The sequence below is a fragment of the Necator americanus genome, chromosome V, assembly GCF_031761385.1.
Source record: "Necator americanus strain Aroian chromosome V, whole genome shotgun sequence".
In the NCBI taxonomy this organism is placed as follows: domain Eukaryota; kingdom Metazoa; phylum Nematoda; class Chromadorea; order Rhabditida; family Ancylostomatidae; genus Necator; species Necator americanus.
In genome coordinates, this window is record NC_087375.1 from 24,602,404 (window position 1) to 24,627,732 (window position 25,329).

The following is a 25,329-nucleotide window of genomic DNA, read 5'->3' on the forward strand; positions in this document are numbered from 1 at the left end:
TTTTTTTGTTTTTTGTACAGCTGACGGCCATTCCTATTCAAGTTTCTTAAGTATTTCGCTAACAATGAGAACTAACAATCCCTGTAGAACTCTCTCATTCCACGTTTTCGAAGAAAAGGTGGTCAATCCAATGGGTAATACCTTTACATTCAGGCTAGAACACAAATCTTTCGTGCATGTCGTGTCCCTTTTGTCTCATTTATTGAAAACTTGTCTAAAAATCTGATGATTGTCCTCGCTTTTGCATATCTTGACAAGCTAAATGTATAGATCCGAAATGTTTACTGTAAATATTAAACTCAAAGTATTATATTGAAAAACTTGGTGGGAACTTTCGCAGTGTGGGCACATTGAACGATGGTGAGCAATGCATCAGTTCATACTGAATCATACTAGTTGGCTTAGATATCAGCCACACACTCTTTTCGACTCCCTTAATCAGTAAATCACCCTTTAATGGTGATTTATTGATACTATGTAATTAATGGGGAGTGGTGACAAAAGTCGGGAAATGGCTTGATTTCTTCAATATACTATATCCTTTCAGAGTAATTACTGCGAAGACTGCTCTGTAGCTTGATAAACTAGAAAAAGCACTACTGGATTCATTTCGAGAAAGTTTTTGACCTTCTGTTGGCGAATTTGAATAGCCGCCCTTAAAGGCATCACCCCACGAATCATGGGGTGGTACGAGTTTGAGGTGGGTTATGCCTATACGGGGTCGTAGATTGTGGGTGGGGAGAGAGTGATTCGGTCCCTTTTTCCCTGTATCAGTGGAAACGGACGACCCCGGGATGTTGTCTCTTGTGGCGGCTGCAATGCGTTTGCGTTCCGCCCAACCCCGCCCCGCCTGCGATTCGTCGAGAACCCATTCGGGCGAATCGGCGGAGCAGACGACACGAAGGTGGCGCGCTGCAGTAGACGACTTCATAAGAAACAGCGTTCTAGGGTTGTCCTTTCCCACTGATACAGGGAGAAACCCTCTTCTACACAATCTACGACCCCATATAGGCGTAACCCACCTGAAGCCCGTACTACCCCAGGTTCGTGAGGTGGTGCCTTTAAGTACATCACTTCCATTGTTAGACATAAACACTTTTACTGAGTATTCCATTGTGTGGTTGTCTTATCGGAGTTTTCACTCAAGATCACTATAGTTACTGTGTGCTAATAATCTTACCGTTGATGCTGGTAATATCATGTTATATATGTGTGTACATGCATGAGTAGGCAGCTGCATATATGTGTATATGTATGTGTATGTGTCTATGTGTGATTGATTCACGTCGAATTAGTGCGCCTACGCCACAAAGCGGTTAAGTGGGGGTGAGACGGGCTTCACGACGTCGAGTAGGAGCGTCGACGCCAGAAGTTGGAATCGGCTTGATTATTGGTGCACTAACGCCCCCAATAATTCCAAGCAGTTGTGGCTAAAAGTAAATGCGACATTGTTAAAGGCATCACCCACGAATCTGAGGTGGTACGGATTTCCGGTGGGGTATTCGTATACGGGATCGTAGATTATGGAGAGAAGGATGATTTCGTTCATTTCTTCCTAATTGGCGTAGAAAACGGCCCGGAAGATGCGGCTTCGAGCGTCCCGGCGCACTATTTTCAACAACGAGTTCGATTGGAGCGCGCCAGCCTTGTGCACGCGCCGCATCTTCTGGGCCGTTTTTTTACGACAATTAGGAAGAAATGCACGGAATCACCCCCCTTTCTTTTAACCGTTGCATGGCCGAAAAAACTGTATTCGTACTGTTCTGTACAAACTGTATTTGTACTGTTCTGTACTTCATCCTGATGTAAACCTTCACATGTTTATCTCCCTGGTGTTGCCGTCAACATGCTTCTAATATCCTTGCTTCAGAAATTCCGTGCGTGTGGGCACACAGCTACTCTCGTAGTAGCTAGGATTTTACATGGTCTGAGACAGAACTTTTACCCTTCTCAGCATGACGGTGTGTTCATGCCATTTCACGTTTGCACATCATTCTTAATCGTTCACAACATTCTTAATGGCCGAGAAGAAAGACGGGAAGAGCTTTGTCTTGAACTTCAAAATTAGTCGCGACACTGAATAACGATGGACGTAAAATCAAGCTTGAATGTTCCGTAAACATATCACTGATACTTTTACCAAGACAGCTACGAGATTTTAAGAAAATGTTTCATCTACATTTTCAGAAGAAAAGAACGAAAGAAGCGGGAGGGTTGAGGGAAGAGGAGGGGAAAAAGGAAAGGGGGGGGAGAAAGGGGGAGGGTAAAGAAGGGAGGGGGGGGGATAAAAGGGAAAAAAGGAAAAGGAGGGGGGGGAAGAAGGGGGAGAAAAGAGGGGAGGAGGAAGAACTAAGGGGGGAAGAACGAAAGAACCTCTGTTAGAGATGAAACAATTTCATCTCTTCGCTAGAAATTTATGGAAAGGAGCCCTGCTTTAAACTTTTATCGATCACTGAATTTGAGCAATGGGAGTACTAAAAGAAGTATGAAGTTCGGTGCTAGTCGTACGTTCAGACTGATATTTAAAAACATCACCTTTATGATATGATCATCGGACATGTTCAACGAAGATATGTAATTAGCTCTTTAGCTGACTGCTAAAATGATCCTAGTTAGGTGTTTTTGGAAATCATTAACTTTTTGAAATGTGTCATATTTCTTTGGAAATACCACAACTACAACATTTCTGTGCTCTTTTCATTCAAGGTTAAGCACTTGTACACGTTTTATGCCTTTCCGTAGCTTAAGATTCCTGAGCGATCTCAGTTGGTCCCACCTGCATCGACCAGCAAGGGTTTCGGGATCTTACATCGGAATGTGGAGCTGGTGAAGCCAAGGAGAGATACGGCTGTGATTGCACGATAGTCTTCGGTTGTAATTGCCAATACGCGCTCATAACCTTCAAACGATTCTGAATTGAAGTCGAACGCGTAGAAGCATCTGCATAGGGGTTGATCAACGCCGTCCACTTAATCATTTATCCTTTATTGGAAAATAAGTGCGCAGATTGGCTTAACCCACTAGTTTAGGTAACTTGTTTACATGGATCAAAATCAAATGGATACTCGAACTGAATTGAAAAAAACGAATATTTCACAATGCATAGCTTTCTAAGTTTTCGAATACTCTCAGATTCGCTCCTTTTCAAGTACCCAGCTCGATTTCGAAAAAAGTGTCAAATTACTCATTTTGCAATCTCAGCCACCCTGTTTTATCGATCGTAAGTGTATACGTCAATCCTCACGTGTCATATACATGGTAATCCATTTTTCCGGGCGTTATTTAAACTGAAATATTTGTGAACCAGTTTTGGAGGTGAAGGATAAATTCTTCTACTAACTCGTGAATTCTTCCTGAACTCTAAATCAACGTTAGCTCCTCTATCTCAAGTATTCAACCTCCGATTAAGGGTGGGATTTCTCCTGCACTTTCGCTTAAAAAAATATGGTGCTGGGCCATTCATAAAAATGAGTTTTTCACCTTCTAGGTATTACTAGTAGTCTTTTGATACATGTGGCTCTTTCGATTATGACCGTATTCGTGAAAAAAGAGGACGCTCTCCTGCTGCTCAATTTTTTTACACTTTTTCAATACACCATTTTTTAACAGCAACTAGTTAATAGTGTTTACGAGTTCATCCACTGCAATGCTTATCAGTTCTCGATTTGTAATCTAGGTAGGTTTTAGAAACCCATGCCCTCTTGAACATTTTTGTTTAGTTCTTGAAAGCTGCATATCAGTGAACATTATGTATGTGATCTCTTGCGTTTAGTGACTCCAATTTACTACGATTCCATGTTAAAATGATGATTTTTTGATTCAATTGGTCAAGATCCCAGTCATGAACATTGAAAACCGACGGTGAGTAACGGTGCGGCACCGCCGGCCACCGTCGCTTGCTTGTAACTTGTCATGCAATAAAAGTTTAAGGATTTTTCGAGGGATTTTTGTAAGAATTTATTTATTGGCCTATTGTACCATCAGCAACCACAGCGTTCGAAAGACAACATTTATGCGGACGTCGTTATAGTGACAGAGTGAGGACGACGTCAGTGTTATAAGAAAGAGAGAAAATCTGTTCAGAGAAAAACAAGCGAGTGAGTCAAGGATCATAGTATTGAAATAAATTCTTAGAAAAATTCCTTGAAAAACAAGCTTCATAATTATGTGTGTTAAAAGTAGGAGTTCTGGTTGGATTCTTTTAATAAGAACTCTTTTCTGGAGATTAACGGAGATGCAAAGTGGAGAAGATATGAAAGGAAAAGGACGAAAAGTGGGATTCTCAGACCAGGCGCCGTTGTAGTGTTCGTTTTTGCACATACAATAACAATCTCACAAAACAGAGACATACTTGTGCTCTTAATAGCAACATTTTGGCTACTTCGATAACTTCTTTCCTTGCTACAAAGGTTCAAAGTACGGACGAATCGCAATTCTACACAACAACAAAAAAATCGCATAAATGAGTTTAAGAAATAACAAACCAATAAATTTGTGTGCTTTGCTCTAACAATTTTTTTGATGTTCTGACCAAATGTGAAAGTTTGAATCTCTGAACACTTTTCAACTATGACTTTAGGCAATGTTAGGTTTAAAATATTGCTTTTGGGCGAATGTTTGGCGTCATTTTCTCCTTTCTCAACGATGTGGCAGCTTTGGATAGATCTTAGAGAGGGAAACCTAATGACAAATAAAATGTTCTTAAACTTCTATTTTATCACAAGTTACAAGCAAGCGACGGTGCCGCATCGTCACTCACCGTCGGTTTCTCAATGTTCATGCATAGTATTGTATAACGTTAAAAAGACGTGCACATAAATTGTCTTCGATGGTTTATTTATGCTTCAAAGAAATAGAATATGCATAAATAGAAATCATTTCGTAAATATTCCTTCGCAGGATCCAAGCAGAGAGATATGTCTCCTTCGGGAAATTGCCAGTAAAAAATGGATTAGAAATTTGGAATTTGTCAACAGAGTTTTCAACAGTTAACGATTCAGTACTGTTTGTTATCGGCAAGTTCGGGAATATACTTGACTCATCAGTCATTCTCAAAATATATCAGGCGATCAGGAAATAAACATAGGAAAGCAGTGAAACGAATGTGTTTTGCACAAAATCAACTATAAATTTGGGTGCCTAGGATCACGCTGATACCACAACCTACGTACAGAGAATCGTTGGTAGAAATATGCGCCCAAAAAGGTTCCTAATTCGTTCGCTTACAAGGATGTTGCCGTACTATCCGCTAATACAGAGCGGGAGCTTTTCAAACTAGTTTCGATCACCGATATCCTGGAATTCTCTGGCGAACACCTGAGCCACGCCTTTTGCTGCGACAACACAGGCGAATAACGTGGACACGCGTGTAGAGCATAAAAATTTTGCGAGTAGGCGACCAGTGCAGGTATCAGCTTAAATGAGAAAGTATGATTAACCTGGCTGCAAGTCTATGGAGAACACTCACATTGAGAGTCATAGCATAGTCCAGATGTTCTTCTGGTAAATTCAGATTTAATGCAACTAGTGTGCTAGCGACATAGAAGTACCAAGTACACGTGAACACTGCTACCATACTAGAAATAATTCGGACGGTCTGCAAATTGTAATTGGTAGAATGTTTTTAAAATGATAATTTTTGGTTGCAGAACTTAGGAAAGAAAAGGTTCAAAAAGAGTTGCAAAGCAAACCAAAAGTAAAAGAGCTCACTTTATTTGTTACGCTGGGGGCTAAATATTGGATGGATTTCCTGTGTCGTGACCCCTTCAAACTTGCCTCTGAAATATTCAAAAGAGCACATAAGCCTGCAATAAAAGTTCGAGTTCTTCATGGAATAAACGTCTTGAATGTTATGCAAGAGTGAATCTGCCATATAAATCTGAATCTCAGCGAACGCTACTGTGTACCAGCGTGCAAATCAAAGGCAGCAAGTCCACAAGTCTGACGAAATGGCAACTAGAATGGGACTGTAGATTGCGGGATCCTAGATGATTCCGCTCATCTCTTTCTAAGCGCCGTAAAAAAACGGCGTGGGAACAGTTTTAGCTTCTGCGAAGAACGTTAGAACGCGCACTTTTCCTGTACACTCTCCGGCCTCCTCAGCCGCCTATGTATTAGTTTTACTTGAATAGGCTGGAGAAAAGACCTCATCAATCCTCGACCGCTCGCTCTTGGACCTACCTCGTGTTCGCGGCGCATGCACAAAGGTGGCCTGTTGCAACTGAAGTCCTCGTAAAAACAGTGTCTTCCATGGTACTTTTTACGACTACAAAGACACGTGAGGATGCCCCCCCCTCGGATCCCGAAATTTACTACCTCTTCTCTAGTTTCTCCAATGGGTTTTCTCACTACGAGCTGGAATACACAACTCCACTTCTGAGTTAAAAGATATGTTCACGGTTCCATTCAGAAGGATATAATTGCATGTTCTTACACAAAAGAAGCATGAGATTATCTTAACGGAGTATTTCGTCTCCAGACTCTGCATGCGTTTCAAAAGAGACGGGAGAGATGCTACTTTAAATCACTGCTTAACCTCTAATCCCCTGGAGAGAACCACATGGAACTGCGTGTACCCAGTTAGGATCTCGCAGGTGTGGGAGAACAGTGAGAATGTACAAATTCGCGAGGGTTTTCGTAAGTTTTAAAAGCTAAGCAAAATTGGAGATTAACTTGGTGTTCAAAGGAGAAGAGCATGAAGTGGCAGTAATTTGAAATCAAATACTAACTTCCTAATTTTTTTCAATCTTTTGCTTCTTCTTGAAAAAGGAACAATTATTGTAAGGATTATGCTGTCCCACACTATATCATCCGCAGATATTATCTGTTCTTACTATGTTCCTCTTTTGATTGACTAATGCTACCTCCAAACTAAACTGAGCTGAAGTAAACCTGAACTAATCAAATTAAGTGTTGTTCAAAGTGGGATTGTATTCGAAAAATTCAACTCGAAAATTCAAGAAAACCCAAAATTGAGAAGATCGTATCGTAAGAAACGCTTACCCTTTCTAAAAACGACGCACAGCAAAATGAACACAACAACAACAGCCGCAGTGTTAGTGGCTGTCAGCAATACAGTAATTGCCGTGACGATTTCGTGAGCTACTGTAAATGACACACACTAATTGAAAGCAATTAAAACCCAGAGGTTTTGCTAATTATCTTTTACAGAAAAGAACACATGCAAATTTAGAAATTGAGAATGTTTTGCCCACGACTGTCAACACAGTTTGCGGCAGCGATCGAACGCGGGTGCCCCAGGCCAAAAACTGCAGCCACAAACTATGTTATGAAGTGGGGTTATGTATGTTTTGGGTGCTGAATAAATCCAAGTAACTTAGAAAAGGTTGCGAAAAAATTTATCACTCAAGGCAAACCAGTAAATGGCCGACACGCTCTCAACTTCACACCGTGCATGCGGTGGTAAGAAATAATAAGGGCTATTGCAGCAATGGTTACTGGAGGGATACACATAGAGACCACGTACATCAGGGTTGACCACATCCTATGCCTGTAGGAATTATACATAATGTTGAACGTAAGATGAACACTCTAGAAATAAAATTAGTCTCACTTTACTGGAAAAACAACCGCTATCAACATGTCCATCACAATAGCGAAATACATGAGAGATTGTGCCACAGTTGCAAATAGATAGACCGAAACGAAATTAAAGCAGACAGACTGTTCTATGACAGTTCTACTGGAATGTATGTACAGTGATTATACATTTGACGTTCAATGGACCAACGAAAGTACATTCGACTGGCTACTTACTCCAACACAACTTGCAATAAAAAAACTTGCCCCCAGTAGATCCGAAGATTAGCTAACTCGCACAGTAAGCATATAGACTGAAGGAGAGAAAGTGTCGCCATAAGGAATCCTAGGAGTAGGAAAGAAAAGGTTATGTTTATTGGTGTACATAATGCATGGAGCAACACTTCCTTTTCATACCTGCTTTCGTTCTTAACGTAGGAGCTCGAATCACTGCTACTACCACATTGATATTTCCAAATAAGCCCAAACAATTAAATAGAATAATTATTATCGTCAGGAACCAAAGATACGTACCGTTAACATTTAAGTAGCCTGAAATTTCAGCAAAGATTTTAAGTTCCGTGATCAAAAAAAAAATCAAACCGAAAGCAAACGTCGGAGCGAATGTTACTATGATGTGGTATAGCTGAAATGTCACTGGACAATTATACTTTCACTCTTTTCAATGACAAGAAATCAGCTGCTATTATATGAAATCTCAAAACAAAATTGAAATCAGAATAATCCATGAATTCATTAGTTGGGGCAGCGAGTAGCGGGAAAAAAAAAGACTTGTATCCGTTGCCTGTGCCTATCACGAAAATGGTCACTTTGATTAAAAACGTGCCTATTATGAAAATGTCACCTTCAGCTTGACTGGATAATCAGAATAATTCGGAACCCATTGCGAAGGTAGAATGGTATACAGAGATTCTATTAAACGGTTCCGCAAAAAATATGCTCATTTTTTCGAGCAGCATACAGTAACCGACATAAACGACGTGTTGATTCAGCGACATATAAACGCCGAGTATACTCACATCTTCTTTTGCCAGCTCCGTCCACGGATTTCTTCTACGATCAGGATACCTCTTCTGTTCCAAGTTGTTTTAAGGATCCTCTCGGTTTGAATCTGAGAGGATCCTTAAGACAACTTGGACAAAGGAATCGGACAGTCTTCTCACAATAGAACCAAAGAAACTATTTCTTTTCTGTGTCCAGCTGTTCTTTGTGACTTCTTCGAAAGATCGGGAAAAATGTTCTACCTAAATAGCTGACTCTTTCTTTTCTTTTCTCATAAAAATTTTGAAGGAAATTTTGTGAATCTAGAATTTTATTCAGAATTTTAGAATTTGGAGAGGAAACTTTGTGAGGTGATTTCCAACTTATAATCTACCAGAAACAGGAGAAATCCTCGCACGAGAGATGATAAAAATATGATTCTACCTGCTTCAAATTACGTATGTAAAGATTCTCGTTGAAATCAGGAAACACTTTAGCTTTTAAAAATAATGAGAATGAAGATTAATGAGAATGAACATTATCGTTACGCTGTAAGTCAAAAATTTTTTGTAGCCTACTTAATTTCCTGACAGAGAGATCTTATGTAAGTCTGGCATCTTTTAAGAAAAGAATTCTTTTGAAAAAAAAAACCTTCCCGAAAATAATGCCTAGATAAAACTCGTTCCTCTTGTTAGAACACCATACAAAGTGACAGGCACTTTTAACTTCGTTAACCCATTGATGACTGTGCACGTTTTTGCGTGTCTGGCACGTAAGATAGGCGCGTTTTAGAACACCGTGAAATCGCATCTCAACGTTGAGCCTCGTTGTCCCAAGGTTACCACTTTTATCTTGTGTACAAATTTACTTCATTTAACTTGCGCTTGTTACTAATTGCGTTGTTATGAGCCTTTTTTACTCTCATTCTGTTTACATACAGTTGAGTTTTAGCAGCCAAAGAAGCGTGAATATGAGCTTTTGGATTTGGAAAATAGTTTCGAAAGGCTACCCGTTGTATATGATGAAGATACAATGAAAACTATAGGAAATGGTTCTATTTTTAATGATGCGTTAGTGCTGCTTGCAGATAAGGGGCCTGATTCGAGATGTAATGAGACACTGTCGATGTCAAAAAGTGAGAGTGAACAGACGAATGGTCAAACGATGCAGAAACTCATGATTACCGGAAATTTTCTCATTAACATGGCCCACATGAACAGTCACGTTGCTGTCACAAACCAATCGACTTTTACGAGCTATATTTAAACAAAGAAATCTTGTCGAAGAAACAAGTAATCAGAGCAAGGCAAAGGATACTAAATTCAATGACACGTATGACCCTAAAATCAAAAACTTCAATTTTTTAGTAAATAGAAGTGCCATTTTTCCGTTGAATGTTCCTGAAGAATGCAAAAAAATGTGATTTGCAACATAACCGTTGTATTTGTTACTTTATTTAAAAGATAGAAACACATTCCCAGGCTCATGTTGTGTGTGGTATTATTCGAAGGTAATAAACCAATTAATCACAAAAAGCCTTCAAATAATTGGGAAATCATGAAAAATAACCGTTGAAAAGTGTGCGGCTCAACGTTGAGCTGCGCTATTGTCTAAGGGTCAATTTATTTGGTAACTTCTACAACTCACTCCGCTCTTCTTTACATATTTCCCAACAACTGTGTAGTTCTTTGCACCCCTATCGTTAAATGAGCGCCTAACACGGCTGTCTGCATCTTCATGAGCGAGTGGAGCGTAGCGTATCCCCGACATGACAGCTGGAACCGTACTGTCTCGGGGCCTTGAGGAGAATCTTTCGCAGAGCCTCTTTATCGTTCCTCGAGATAGGGGTAGCGCTCATTGTCAAGATCTCCATCACCGCTTAAATTGCTTTAGTAGGCAAAGAAGTGATCCAACTATGTGGATCCTCTTGCTCTCTTCATATATGGTTGAGAAAAAAAATACTAAGGAAAGAGATTCGCTGACACCAAAGCTTCTGAATATTCTTCGAACGTTATCTTTTGTCATATTTACTTGTAGATCGTTATTATGATTCCACTGCAAGTGGTATAAAAGATAAATGATAAAGCGCCGACGTTAATCAATCCGCTTGGAATGCGCCACCACGTTCAGTTCAATTCAAAATCGTCTGAGATTTACGAACGTGTAACTGGCCTCTACAATGACTTGCGGTTGCTAGCCGAAGTGTCAAGTCAGTGTTTTTATCCTCCCAGTGAAGTCTGGTACCAATTTATCGACCCCAGAGGAACAAAAGGCTTCGTGAGCATTAGGGGGGATGCGAACCTCTGATCTATCGTGCAGGTACGAGGAACGGTCAAGAGGTACTCGTATGATGTGCCGCCACATATCCAGGAGGCTAATGAGCGTCGTTAATTGCACCGCGCGTCTCCTGACAGCGTCGTGATCGCCTTACGATCGATTTACGAAGCGCTTTTAGAATCGAGGGAAAATGAAAGTGCCTGATATTAGATTTTCTTTGAAACTCTATATAAAGTATATATATATATATATATATATATGTGTGTAAGTTAATATAAGTGAAAGAGGTCTGTATATATGCCATTTAGAAATGCGAGTGAAAATGAAAATATCCTGTTTTGACTTGTTAGACCTGGCAATTAATCAACCATCTCGTGGAATGCAAAAGATGCTTCAAAGAATTTCCCCTGATCGGCATAATGCTATTTTTTAACCTTTTTTTTCGCTTTCTAAGAATTTCTTTTTGCCTATCTAGGTGAGTAAAATAGGCATCCAACGACTAACGAGGCGCGAATAATGACGTAGACGTAGACGCAGACGTACATTGTACCTAAAGGTATATCTCGAAGATACAAAGGTCTCTGTTCGCCACTAATGCACCTAACCTGTCATATTGATTTTATGTAGAGAATAAATACAAATGAAGCGATAAAACGCTGTTGAAAGAACTTTGAAGAACCATACAAAGTTTTATTCTATAAAACGTACACGGAAGTAATGTAATATTTAAGCTGTGCTCCATATAGACATTATATCTGTATAAAATTTTGAAAAGGTAAAATGTAGGAAGGAGTTCAAAGAATGCATACAAAGTATTAAGGAAATAAGGTTGCTAGGCGTCTAGTTGCTGCAGTCAAAAGTTGAGCATGAATTCGTTGAATGACATCGTGACAAACACATACGTATGCACTACGAAGTTGTATAGAAGTTTGGGGGTGAAATATGTGAAATTATCAGGTATGTGAAAATATATACATTTCTTTTCTTTTATTCTTCTTATTCTTTTGCCTACAGCATCTTTTTGAGATAATCTTTATTTGTGTGAAGTTGCTCAAGTGAGGTCAATGTAGAACACGCATATCACTCTTATCAATCATCATATCTTTGACTCTTTGATACTCTATGATATGTCTCTGATAATATATATTTTAACTGGATGAAAAGATCTAGTTTTTCTCCTTAAATCCCAATCATATGCGCTCAATTTACTATTTTCGTACACCAGAACTTGGTGCGTCAATTCGTTCTACACTCCTCTCATTTCTAAATTCGCAGAATCCACTGCTTCGCCGTTGCGCGAACGTCGCGCGCAGCGTTGATTAGATGGCAATAAGGGGGCGGGGTCTAGATGATCTCATGCGGTTGTGGAGAATTCCCACCTGGTGAAGTGGCAGCCGTGATTACGCGGAGGCGCGGAGCAGGAGCGGTCAGCCGGTTTTCACGGGTACCTCTTGTCCCGCACCCTACACTGAACCCGCCGTGCAAGAGGTATAGAAAGAGAAATGCTCTTAAAGGCCGCATAATACGAATCTGACGTGGTGTGGATTTACAATGGAAAGCTCCTATACCGGGTCACAGATTGGGAAAAATCAGGCGGTTCCGCTTACTTCTCCGTAGTCGCTAAGAAAAACAGCCCTGAAGCCGCAGTTTTTTTTTTACGACGCATCGCAACGTGCCGCATCAACAAGCGATCCTTCGAGCATTAATGAGGTCTCCTCGCCAGCGTATTCAAGTTAAACCTATGAACAGACTGCTGAGGGGAACGTGTACATAGTGAAGCATTCTAATGCCCGTCGTAGGAACTAAAGCGATTCCCATGTCGTTTCTCACGACGATCGCGAGAGATGAACGGAACAAAGTGGTTTTCCGCAATCTACATATGATCCCGTAGAGATGCTTCCTATGGGAAATCCATAGTACGTCAGGACCATGGTATGCTCTCTTTAATTGCCTTCAGTCACGATTACAATTTTGGAAAAAAAAAGCAGCTCCAAGCAGTTGGCTTCTACGAAATGCAACTCTCACCCTTCACTGTTGGCTCACTGACTTCGAAAAAAAAAACCGAGAAGTTCGGCTGGGACATGGTACACTATCCACTGTACTCTCCTCACAGTCTACTGTACAACGCACACTCTCGTTGCGGGAGACATATCAGAAAGGTGGAAGGGCAATCAGAGCTGCCTCCTGCACTTGCAGCACTCTCTAGAAGCTTTCGTGGAGAAATAAAACTCCAATTCGAAAGATATTGGTCTTGGCGTTTTTTTGGACTCCTCAGTTCTGGGAAGAGAATTGCCTGAATGCTCGTGAGAGGCCGTAGTAAAAGTGAAAAAAATTTCTTAAGACTTTTTTCTTACACTTAAAAATAATTAATAGTGAACAAAAGTTTACCAACTATTACCATCGTTGATCTTGAAACTTGCCAACGACTGCGTTTGCAGTCCTGCACAATACCTACGCGAGAATGCAAACCGCCCAAGCTGCAGCAGGGAAGTGTTGAAAACTTCTTGCTTTCCATTAGAAACAATAATACACGTTTATACGGTAAACGGTGTGGTGACGCATTCTGTGAATAAAGAAGATTTAAAAGTCCGTAAGTCCACTTGATGGACAGTATAGAACCCAGGCTAAAGAGTAAAGTCAGTTTTGTGCTTGAAGGAAAAGTAAAGAGCACCAGAAATGTCGACGAATTAGTGGGATTTTTTGTCCACAGACTTTTTATTGACTCAATTGAACTGTAGCCAGGATAGGTGTCGATCTTTACCAGCAATTAATGTTCCATTTTATCGCTTTTGTCATACCATTAGAAATCAAAGTTGTCAGCGATTTACCCTCTCAAGCGCCTCATAACACTACAGAAAGCACTGAAACTGTTTCCATGTTTAACGAAGAACAAACATTTGGTGCTTAGTTTAGTGCTTAGTTTGTGCGCCGAAACGGATGACTGAGAAGACAATCTCGCGCCAAAACTGTAAATAACTATGGTTTTATATGATAGAACAAATGCTCCGCTTCATAGATCAAAACTAAAAGAGGTCTTCGGATGGTGCTAATTCCTTTGTTACTGCATTACACTCATCTTTTCCGTTTATTTTTGGGCAGAACAGTGTGGATTGCTTGTATTTGTTGAAAATGTTAGCGGCTACACGTTAATTGATAATAGACGCCAGTCTTGGCTAGGGCTTAAATAAATCGAAAAAGCTGAGTATTCGACATATTCGACAGATTCAAAGACAGGCAAAGATGGGCTCAGACTGCTTACAAATTTACTTCTGGTTAGAATGGTGCACAAATTCTCCTAATAAGCCTATGAACTGCTGCACGAGATCCACAGTTCGTCAATTCTTCAAAATCCCCATTGCTCTTCAAACAAAGCCCGCGTAGCCACTGCGCGAAAATTATGACAAAAGACAAAAACAAATGTGGTTATAGTTATAGCTATAGTTGCCGCCGAATATGATTTTCTAGGTACACTTACCACCAACTTTGCATTTTGTAGTTCTAAGTGTAGTTTATCTCGGCGAAAGGATGCTACGAACTATTTTTAAAAAGAGCAAAAAAGTTCATATCTAACTTTCTAGGAGGATTTAAGAGTATGTTATTGAGCTGAACTAAAAAATTTTTCCTATTTGGAAGCTTTGGCACCTTCGCTTCAGCGCACACTCTCCAACAGTCTTTAGCACTAATAGATATCTATAAGATATCTATCTAGATAAACGATAGATGGTTGGACAGTAATCCCTTGGGCAGCGCCTATACGTTAAACTGCAGTTCAGATTTGCTTGGGATTGGAGAACACAGATGCAGACCAGGCATTATTGATTAGTGATTTGTATACATTAGTGATGAGCGGGTACCAGTCCATGTTCTAGGCTAGTGTTTCATCTTCCTGATGAGGTCTGGCACGCTTCGTTCATTTCGGAGAGGCGAAATGTTTGGACTAGCTCCCTTTCGACCAGGCACCAAAATCTCTTACCATTTCGCCGTACATCTTTATAAATAACGCTACTGAGTGGTACCCACAATACAGGTTCAAAAAGAAGAGTAATGTCACATCAGTCAGCATCAGAAAATTATTACCTGAGTGAGCAGAATGAACGAATATCACTGCAACGAGAATAAACCGATCAGAAAAAAACCATTGATGATCGTAATTTCCTACGCTGAGACAATGACAGATAAGTGCGTGGCTCAGGAATATCTGACAATGTTAGCAATGTAGCAATAACGAACTGAATGCAAAAAACTCATTGATGATGACAATTTTTTATGGTGAGACAGCGGTGACATAGAAGTGCAGGGTTACAGAAAAGTGTAATAGGTTTTTCAGCGACACCGTTCATACAGCAATTCTTGTCTCGTGCAATTCAGCAGGAGAAATCAACTATTCACCGACAGCGTGGAAACAGATTCACGAACGAATTGTCTTTGATAGAAGAACATTGACAATTGCATTTAATCGAATTACAGAAACAATACGAAAATAATGTTGTCCATGTCGCATTTTCAATGCGATCAAATAACCTGATGTTGAGTTGCTTCTTTGAAGTTCCGATTGGTATTATTCCAGTGTACGTCTAGAAGTTATTTTTAAGTTAAATATGAGGTGGAAATAAAAAAAAATGAGAAAAAAAATAAGAAATAAAAAAAAATAAAAAATATGAGGAGGCGCAAGTGACTTAATTCACACACGCAGCTTCTGTCCTACACTATAAGTATGCTAGAAAAATGTCGCTAGTTCTGAAAATATTGGATGTTTAGTTGGTATCACAACAATATAGGTTCATTCAACAAACAATTATTCGTATTTACAAGAAAAAATCAAAAAGTTCTGGACTCTTGATCAAAGCCCTCTCAAATCTTTCAATGCAACCATATCCTAAAGAAACGCTATCCCATCTGAAGGAGAGCCACACTTCCAAGATTTAAAACTACAATAAAACCAAGTATGGTTTTAAGGCCTCCGAACTTGATGTCTGACAGTTATATTTAATTTGTTATGGAAGAATGACTACTTTATTAGGTCAGTTGAACAGATTTTTCAAATCAAGTGACTTAGAATAAAAGGAGTTTGAATAACCTTTCAAACAAATCGTGACAATGCAGAAATTTGATCTGAAGCTTTTGTGAGGTTAGAGACGTCCTTCATTAAGAAAAAAATAAACACAAACGATAACAGATCAATATGATTCGTGCAAAATAAAAGAAAACTCGATGAAGCATTACACGAGAACCAAATCTTACTAGGATCAGATCTACATATTTAGACAGAAAAGAGTTGTCTCATTCACATCATTGAGGAATCCGGCTCTGATTCATCTAATTTGCCCAGCACTCTTAGCGCTTTTGAACCTCCGAGGGGGGTGATGTCGATGCTAAGGTTTTTTAATTAAACCGAGCGTGGCTGAAAGTAGATATCGAATCGCTTCTCGGAATATTGATAGAAATGGCCAGCCAGCCATTCTAACTTTTTCCCTCGCTGTCCTTTTCTTTGTGAAAATAAGGGAAAGGAAGGCCCAAGCAGTTACCTGTGACAACGTGAAACCTCTAAAACTGTTATTAGTTTTGTAAACGTTCACGAAACAGCGAACTTCAAGAATTTTCTTCTTAAATCTCAGAGCTTCACGCTACTCTTCTGCCTCCATATCATGGATCCTTTCAGCCCAGTGCTCAGGTTTTAGATTCAAGACTAGCTGCCTGAAAAAGGGTAATTTACGAAGGAATATCGGAATAAATTTAGTTAGTGTACAGATTAGAAAGGAATTTGACGACGTCGAATCGTTCGCAAAAAAATCGGTGATGCTGGCCAATCTAGTTTTAATGCTGAAAAAAGTCGGGTCTGCCCCTACTCAGAAAAGAACAAAGAACAACTATGAATGCCCACATGCTATCCGACTTGGAAATTCCAAAAGGAGACGCGCCTCTTAAACAACTTTTATCGTCAGATCCTAATTTTAAAGTAGACCTTCTGGGACCAATTTCGGTTTTGTAACTAAGAAATTGTGATCTTCTCTCTGAAACTTCTTTTATTCTATGTAAAAGGTTTCGTCTTCGACATGGACCTCAAAAAGTTGTGAGAGAAAGTAACTCTTGTGAGCGTAAACGACGAATACAGCTAAGGCTAGCATTGACTCACGTCTTTTAACACGTTGTCACTTTCGTACTCGGTCCACCAGATGTTCGAAAGAGTCGACGTTCATTGTTAAAGACCGCCTTGACGAGGACACTGATACCACCTGTCTCTAGTGTCCTATGCTGATAGGAAAACGTCTTCTGCAGCATCATATGCGACGCGTTCCTTCGACATGTTTCGGTCGGTGTCATTACGTGACGTTGCTGTTCTGTAGCTTTCTTCATCAAATATTCAATGAAAGTTCCGGTGTAAGAGTTCGTGCGCACTATGTATGGTACAGATCATCTTCCTATCCCTTTTCTAACCTAGATGTCTTCTGCAATCCCGTTCTTCCTGGCGGAGCGGTACCAGACGTTCCTTCCGGAATCACGAGACTCCCACTACCGTGTAAAGCGTCTAATCATAGAATTACATGGGAAAATCGCCATCCTTCAGTTTCGCGGGTTTTATGGAAGAATGTGTTCGTTGAAGGCAACCTCAAACTGCTTCCATTGCATCTCCTACTTACTCGAAAGGGGGCTCTTGGCGGAAAAAAACCAACTTATTGCATTGGAGTAACACGTTGCATCCTCAGTGTGTGTAGCGCCCACTCTCTGCAGGTCCCGAAAAGCTTCTTAAAGGCATCACCCCACGAATCTGAGGTGGTACAGATTTCAGGTGGAGTATTTTTATAAGGGATAGTATATTATGAAAGGGGGTGATTCCGTTCATTTTCTCCTAATTGCCGTAAAAAACGGCCCGGAAGATGCGGCGCATGCACAAGGCTGGCGCGCCCCAATCGAACTCGTGGAAAATAGTGCGCCGGAACGCTCGAAGCCGTATCGTCCGGGCCGTTTTCTACGGCAATTAGAAAGAAATGAAGGAATCATCCTTCTTTCAATAATCTGCGATCCCGTACACGAATACTCCACCGGAAATCCGTACCACCCCAGATTCGTGGGGTGATGCCTTTAAAGCACTTTTCTTCTTGTTTCTCACTACTTTTTCGTCCAAAAGTGCACTAGACGGCATTACTTACTTAGATACTTACTTAGATACTTAGATGGCCCGTCTTCACTGGAAGTGCGGGCCCCAGCATCTCTTCCACTCGTTTCGTTCCCTCGCCATTGTCATCCAAGATGTTCTCAAGCTTCGTGAGTGACGTTGACGAGGTCCTTGAGCCGTATCCAGCTGAGCTCTCAGCTGGTCCATCCGTGTAGCGAACACGTCACCCCATCTCGTTGGCGGTCTCCCTCGGGGGCGTTAAGCGTCCCTTGGGATCCACTCTAGCGTTCTTTTAGTCCATCTATCGTTGATTCTTCTCATGATATGACCAGCCCATCTATGTTCTGCTTTCGACACATATTCTGCTGGGTCGCGAAAAAGGGACATTCCTCTTAAGTCGGAGCTACGAAGACCGGCAAGGTGTTGTGTGCGCCGGTTAAACTTCAGGAGACATCTCTCAAGAGCTCTGTGGGTAGTAAGTAGCTTCCTAGACGTGGCCTCGGTGTCTGCCCACGTCTCCGCTGCGTAACAGAGCGCTGGAAGGACTGTCGAGTCGAACAGATGGCACGAAGATCTTGGTCCGTCAGCTGGTCCGTAGCTTCCCTGACGGCTGCGAATGCTGCCCATGCAGCTCTCATTCTTCTATTCAGTTCTTCCATCAAGTCATTTTCCATGTTCATAGAACGCCTGAGGTATACGTATGACGAAGTTATCACGATTTGGGAGCCTTCAAGTTGTACTCCTCCGTCCTCGCAGTAGGCGTTTTTCATGAACTGTGTCTTCTTTCTGGTTATTCGTAGTCCTATTCTCTCGTTGAGTTTCGTTGAGCATCGTTTCTGCTTCATTGGTACTGCTCGAAAAGAGAACGATGTCGTCCGCGAAACGAAGGTTCGAAAGGAATCTTCCATCAACACGTATGCCCCTTTCCTCCCAGGATAGTGATTTCATTATCCATTGCAATGCAGCTGTGAACAGCTTCGGCGATATAGTATCGCCTTGTCGTACCCCCTCTCCAATGGGTATGGTGAGAAGGCGGTGGAAAAGCTGTATCCTAGTCGTGCATCGATCGTAGCAATGGGCTAATGTCCTCACATACGACGCGTCCACACCTTGGTCGACCAGCGCTGACAGTATTGCATTCGTTTCTACGCTGTCAAAGGCTTTCTCATAGTCGACGAAGGTTAGAACAAGGGGCAGGCGGTATTCCCGGCAAACCTCTATGACCTTCGACACGGTCTGGATGTGGTCCAAGCAGCTGAACCCCTGGCGGAATCCAGCTTGTTCTTGAGGCTGGGCTTCATCCAGCGTCCTAGATATGCGGGTGAGGATGATCTTGGTGAATACTTTGTATAACACGCTCAGCAAGCATATCGGACGGTAGTTCCGAAGGTCCTTTCGGTCACCTTTCTTATGGATAAGAACGGTTCGCGAGGTCTTCCACTGGTCTGGGATCCTTTCTCTCTGAAGGTAGGATGTCATGTGCGCTGCTAAGATTACATGAAGCGGATGGCCACCAGCCCGAAGAAAGTCTGCTGATATAAAATCAGGTCCGGGGGCTGTGCCAGGTTTCATGCTCTTGATAGCGACTCGTACTTCCGAAGGGAGAATCCGTGGTGGAGCTTCGCCAGTGGGGATGATCGGGCTTGACACAGGAGTTGATGAACGGAAAAGATTCGAGTAGAACCTCTCCGTTATGATTTCCATCTCACGACGAGAAGACGTGCGAGTCCCGTCTTCGCTCAGCAAGGTTGCTAGCGGAATATTATATTCGCGGAGGTCCCTGCGGCACTTCTTTAGACTCGTTCTTCTTTGTGCTGCTTCTAGAATCTTCTTCTGCCTGTACTTCAAAAGATCCTCCTGCAACGCCTCTCTGCAGCTAGTGTTTGCTACTAACCGCTCAATGTGCGATGCATTCGGATCAAGCCTCAAAGCCCTTCTTCTTTCCAACAATTCCTTGGTGGTCTTCGAAATTCGATCCAAGCTTGTCGTGCGCGGCTTCGAGGCACGTTCAGCACAGGCTCGTAATCCTCTGAGCAGCATCTCGTAGTCCACGTTTGGGTCCTCCTCGATGTGCCAGTCACCTTGGGACAAGGAGTCCTCGAGTACGCAATCGTCGTAGACGACTTCTTTTCTCCTTCGTTGCCGATAGCAGATGTTCTTTATCTCTTCAGAGGCTAGTTTATAAAAATTTCATTTCTGCCCCACTTTTCGCGTAAACGTGCATGGTTATCTTTCTCTCGAGACAGAATTTAAGACATTACAACGACTACGGTTGCAAAGAAAACGCCAATCACGCGTAGTCACAAGAAAAATAAGGAGAAACTTAATCTCTACAAACTAAAGTCTTAAATTAACAGCAAACACTGCCAAAAAACAAGCTCGTATTACACGAGTGCAAATGGACATGAAGGGTCACCTTGCACCTCTACTGTTTGTTTTTGTACGAGTTGATTTCGTTACTCTCTCCTAAGCAATCGATTTCTTACAAATCATGCGGCGCATCATTCAAATAGTAAACACGTGCTGTGCATTCGTCGCATGATCACGCAATAATTATACCTCAATTAGGTCGATATGGACCAAACGTCGTCTACAGACACCTTGGGACAGGGCACAGACCTCAGGCCATTTTTAACAAGAAAGTGTTGATCCGTTGATCGATTACATTGATGTTGCATTATTCCGCTAGTTCCCTTCAGATGCAGTAGGAACTTCCTGAGCGTGATTTTGGCACGCGCTCATTACGAGTGTGGCTACCATCTTAGTTGAAAGCATGAATTTTACCAATTTATTGATTTCTTTTTTTCTTCCTGATATCGAGAGACCTTGCAAAGGGGTTTTTAGAATATGCTGCTGGGGATTTCGTCACAACTTTAGACAAAAGTATTGATTTTATCGATCTACTGGGTTGTCAAGGAAGTTTTTGCGGTTTTTGTTACTTATATTTCAAGTGACGTATTTTCAAATAGAATTTTGTTATAATACCTGGACTTTATACATTATTTTGAAGGGCGTTCTCCGCTCTATCTAGCCGTTATATTCGTTTTATTACAAATTATTTGGTCTCCTTTTTCAGAACGTCAAATATAGCATGGATAAGAGGCAAATTCGCACCATTTTCTTGTTTCAGCTTAAGCTAGGTCGAAAAGCTGCAGAAGCAGCTCGCAGTATCAATGATATGTTTACCCAGGAACCTAATCCGGTACGCATTAGACATGTTGCGATCACATTGAGCAAAGATATCCAATTTATTCATTTACTGATTTTTAAGATTTTCCTAAGAGTTTTCTGGACTTGATGCTAACATTGCTGGCTAAGGGTTCAACGAACGCTAATCACGATTCACCTTGAGTTGTGCGAAAATCACGATCTCACGTGTGTGGGGTGCTGAGACTCTTGGAATCTTTGCCCGAATCGTTCCATATAGGAAATATAAATATAATAAATAAATAGGTGGTTCAGTGAATGTTTATTGCCACAACTAGACGACCACTCGTGAGCAATGAAAGCGAAGTATATTTGAAGCACACCAAGCAACAGCTACCATAAGCGGGCCACGCCCATAAATTGCTTGAGTTGCAGTGAGGTCATGATAAGTGATCATCGCTAGATGATACTGCGCGGCGAGGAGAGACAGAAAATAATCATGAACGGCGTATTATACATACAATCAATTTAATAATGAATCATATTTTATCGTTCTTTTGGGTTTTCTTCCCTTCCTTTGGTAGCATGATATCGAATTTTACTGTGCGATTGTTAATGCTGGCGTTGGCTGGCTGATGGCGTAGGGTGGTGGCTGCTTGGCGGCGAGAGCGTTGTTGGCGTTGTTGGTGAGTGGTTGGGTACGAAGTTGTTGAAGAGTTGGTGGCGTTGTTGTGGTTACTTCTTGTACGGCCGCTTCGTGGACGGCTGCGGTGTCCTAAAAGAGCAGAGCAGGAAATTGTGGCCTCGGCCACAATTTCCACTCTTGACTCCACATGCATTCTCATATGCCGTTTTCAGACAGAAGACACAGATTCAGCTTTGTCGCCTGTGCTGACTTTTTGGAGACTGGAACCGGGAACTGTGGACATCTCCCGTAATGGTGATTGTCACGATTTTTGTCCACGGTGCAGAAGAAGCAGCTGGACTTAGAACCAGCCCTTTCCAGAAGCTTTTGGCATGCTTCTTCAAGACTGTCGAGGCGGGAGAGCAGATGATGCAGTGGTGTGGCGATGTCGCACTTGTTCAGATGGTCCAGGACGTAAAGCATAGCACCAGCGGAAGACATGATTTTGTGTTTCTTTGCTTTCCACTACTATTGATACGTGTTCAGGTGAACCCGCCTTTAACGAATAGCCTAGATGTATCTTCCACTACTCTTGATGGTGTGCCAGTGCTTTTGAGTGCATAATAAAAAAAGTTGTAATTGACTGCGGGCACCCGAGAACGTACATCTTTGTAATTGAAACTTTGTCCAAAACGATGATATCTTTGAGAGAGCCGACCGGGATAATATGCTTTTGTGCATACGTGTATGAACATAATTGATAACGTGTGTATACAACAGATAATGAACTGATATTAACTTAGTACATTTCCTCGTATTGAAACACGAGATCAAACCCGTATCGTGTACGGCGCTGTGAAATACAAGTTTCCCGCAAATGATATACAATAATTATAGCAAACAATAGTTCCCGCAAATAAATAATAAAGTTTGCAATTTATTATTTGCGGGACTTTTATCTTTTCTATTTATTATTTCGCGGTCTAAACCTGCTCTGCTGTTTTCTTCGGCTGGTAGCCCACAAGCGGGCGACTCGAGAGGATGAGCAACACCAGAGCATGGGCAACAATGGCAGTCGTTAGATCGGTAAGCCAACTCAGTTTTGGTCGCCCGTGGCTGATTGTCAGCTGATCGAGAGATCGGTTGACGATTGATCGCTTCCTTTGCTGCGCAGCAACGGAGTGGGCTAGCTGCGAGCAACATTTTAAAAGGATAAACTGCACACTTTGCCAAACATACTAGTGCAACGGTTGCTTTTCAAGGTTTGGCTAAGGCATTGACCATAGGAGTTACATCAAGTGTGATCCAATCCGAAAGCCATTGGGATCTGATTAGATGCTTCAAAAACAGCCATGTTGAGCCCAATTTGACAGCTTAGCAGGCCTTTGATGTCAATATTCTCTGAACAGTCCGTTGTGCATGTTTCTCGGACAATGGTATGATCAAATGCTAGCAAAGTGGTCTTGCTGACATTCGCTGGTCCACAATGATTGATGAACTGGAATGTTTTGCAAACAACTGTCCAGTAGTGAACGGCACTTTGTGATTAGTCTAGCCCCATGTTCATAGCTGTAGCAATCTGTGAGATCAATTGTCTGGATTTCGCATTTTTTCTCGGTCACGATTTCTGACGTATTTACCAGTATTTCGAGGTCTAGTGTGAGCACAAATTCTCCCTCCTCGGTTATAGTCATCATTGTCGTCTTCCCTTGCGAGGTTGTAGGAGGGCGTTTCTATTGATAATGCTGAGGAGTTTCTCAGGTGACTCAAGGATTCTTCTGGACATTGACATCTGTGAGATTTTCACAGTGGCACCTTATACGATTCGTGTAAATAGAGAAGTGGGATTGTGTTTGGGTTTCATCGCTGCATTCTACTGCCACAAATCTGTCCGGTAATATGAAGGCTTTTCCGGAGATAGCATACCGCTGACTGATTGCTGTGATCGTTGGTTTTTGTAAGGATATCACAGTGATGTTGACTCTTTCGACGACTTCTGTCATATATGATCTCATTGACAAAGCCTTCTTTCTATTCTTCCCCATTAGGATTACCTCGATCTCGAGTTCGATCGATGCGGTCCACCATGCACACCTAATCACCTCATAGATTAATCGAGATGTGGGTTGGTTTACGACTCTGTAGAACTGACACGCGGGGAGTGGCAAAAGCGGGTGCGTGTAAAGAGGGTCCTTGCGGATTTTCGAGCGTGCCTCGATAATGCCTCGGCAGAGCAATTAGCGAAGAAACGTATCCCTAAGGAATTAGCTCTCGCTGCTGCCCAAGTAGGTGGCCCCACCCATCGCTCCGCCCACTTATTCCCCTCATATGCGACATCGCAAACGTGGTGAATGCGCGTACGTTCGCGACAACCGCGAAATCGAAATAGTGGAACAAACAGAACGGTTAGAGGAGAACACAGAGAGAGATTTGAAAATCAGCGAAACTGGCGCGAATGCAAAGCATTTGAGAACAATTACCATTGTTCTTTGTGCTATTCTTTATTTTTGTTTGGTTCTACTCGGTCTTTTCGGTTTTTTTTTTGTTTTTTGCTTAGTTCGTTGCTTCTTTGTTGATTCAGTCTTAATGTCTAGATGTAAGAACGCGAGTTTATAACTATACCAACTGTGTAGGTTCGTATTTCCATATGGACCAAGTGGTGATTGCGAGAGGAAAAGTTGAAGAAAACTTCGATAGAGTGGTTAGTCCTATTTTCCAAGTCAGTTATCACAACGTATGAGTAAAAGTTTTTTAAAATTATAAAAAAAAAAAAAAAAAAAAAAAAAAAAAAAAAAAAAAAAAAAAAAAAAAAAAAAAAAAAAAAAAAAAAAAACAACGCGGCTTTTAGCCGCTCGCAGCTCCCCGCGAACAGCGTTTTCCGGCAATTTGCCAAGTGACGTGACGTCATTCGGATCGATGTAGGCCGCATTTTCTTGTTTGTCGCCGTACTTTTTGCGTTTTTTTCTAATTTTTTGTTTCTTTTGTTTCTTTTTTTGTATTTTTGTTATGTTATACGCATACTATTGTTTTGTGTTGTGTGTGTGTCCTGTTTGTGTATTCTGCTACTGCAACTTTGTTTTATCGTAGGTTGCAACACTTTTTGCTTCATTGTTTCATTTCTTGTATCTCGTCACCGCGTTTTTCTCCGTCCAAAAGTTTCTCTTAACTATTTGTTGTTTACTACTTCTTTGTTCCGCCCTATTTCAAGTTTGTGTTTGTATGTTTATGTTAATACGTCTTTAATTTGAGGTATAGCTCTACATTTCGCGTATTTTATTTCGCAAAATGGAGAATGAAGAAGATGTGATTTTTTTATACTTTTTGTGAACAATTTTAATGCTATATTTGGAAATTGCATTTTATAAGTTTTGTATTTCAAGAACATATCAATCCGTAATATCCAGTACTGTTAGTTATGTGTTTAGGTTTATAACTCCGCGGATTTGGCATCCAACGTGCCAATGTTCTTGCAAAAACCGTTGGTAATCTACGATCTATATTATAATTGAGATCTTTCCTCGTATTGTCTGTAATAATTAGGAAGCTCTTTCCCCCCTAACGATAGTTGCGGATAGCGCAAGTGTAATTAAGTAGCCCCTGATTGAACTGCTAGGAAGTCAAACTA

The 25,329-nt window shown here is 41.3% G+C and overlaps 6 protein-coding genes across 9 annotated transcripts in view; all 6 read right to left on the minus strand.

Annotated features, from left to right (window-relative positions):
- Window positions 1-1,316: 1,316 nt before the first annotated feature.
- On the minus strand, window positions 1,317-17,139 carry RB195_015054 (uncharacterized protein; the record flags this gene model as incomplete). Of its 3 annotated transcripts, none has more annotated exons than XM_064205575.1 (11): window positions 1,317-1,430; window positions 5,289-5,414; window positions 5,468-5,596; window positions 5,710-5,777; window positions 7,003-7,104; window positions 7,377-7,510; window positions 7,574-7,702; window positions 7,807-7,885; window positions 7,957-8,091; window positions 13,217-13,258; window positions 16,980-17,139. In XM_064205575.1, 11 exons carry the CDS (start codon window positions 17,137-17,139, stop codon window positions 1,317-1,319), a joined length of 1,218 nt encoding a protein of 405 aa, XP_064061456.1. The 3 variants fall into 3 exon arrangements, with proteins under 3 accessions (XP_064061456.1, XP_064061457.1, XP_013305002.2); XM_064205576.1 differs by lacking the exon at window positions 13,217-13,258 and adding an exon at window positions 14,896-14,978 and having other exon boundaries at window positions 16,964-17,139; XM_013449548.2 differs by lacking the exons at window positions 1,317-1,430; window positions 7,957-8,091; window positions 13,217-13,258; window positions 16,980-17,139 and having other exon boundaries at window positions 5,223-5,414; window positions 7,807-7,877.
- Window positions 17,140-18,190: 1,051 nt separating this feature from the next.
- RB195_015055 (uncharacterized protein) lies at window positions 18,191-18,559 on the minus strand (the record flags this gene model as incomplete). The annotated part of the gene is made up of 1 exon (XM_064205577.1): window positions 18,191-18,559. The coding sequence occupies one exon, from the start codon at window positions 18,557-18,559 to the stop codon at window positions 18,191-18,193; it is 369 nt and encodes a 122-aa protein (XP_064061458.1).
- Window positions 18,560-18,661: 102 nt separating this feature from the next.
- Window positions 18,662-19,972, minus strand: RB195_015056 (uncharacterized protein; the record flags this gene model as incomplete). The annotated part of the gene is made up of 1 exon (XM_064205578.1): window positions 18,662-19,972. One exon carries the CDS (start codon window positions 19,970-19,972, stop codon window positions 18,662-18,664), a length of 1,311 nt encoding a protein of 436 aa, XP_064061460.1.
- On the minus strand, window positions 18,662-22,907 carry RB195_015057 (uncharacterized protein; the record flags this gene model as incomplete). Its single annotated transcript, XM_064205579.1, has 2 exons — window positions 18,662-20,097; window positions 22,694-22,907. The coding sequence occupies 2 exons, from the start codon at window positions 22,905-22,907 to the stop codon at window positions 18,662-18,664; spliced, it is 1,650 nt and encodes a 549-aa protein (XP_064061459.1).
- The window catches only part of RB195_015058 (uncharacterized protein), a gene marked incomplete at both ends in the record, with an annotated part of 47,967 nt that continues 44,315 nt past the window's right edge, over window positions 21,678-25,329 (minus strand). For both annotated transcript variants that reach the window (XM_064205581.1, XM_064205582.1), the window contains 2 exons: window positions 21,678-21,854; window positions 22,694-22,894. In XM_064205581.1, coding sequence (XP_064061461.1) covers window positions 21,678-21,854; window positions 22,694-22,894 — 378 coding nt within the window. The remainder of the gene's footprint in view (window positions 21,855-22,693; window positions 22,895-25,329) is intronic.
- RB195_015059 (uncharacterized protein) lies at window positions 22,999-23,401 on the minus strand (the record flags this gene model as incomplete). Its single annotated transcript, XM_064205583.1, has 2 exons — window positions 22,999-23,202; window positions 23,345-23,401. 2 exons carry the CDS (start codon window positions 23,399-23,401, stop codon window positions 22,999-23,001), a joined length of 261 nt encoding a protein of 86 aa, XP_064061463.1.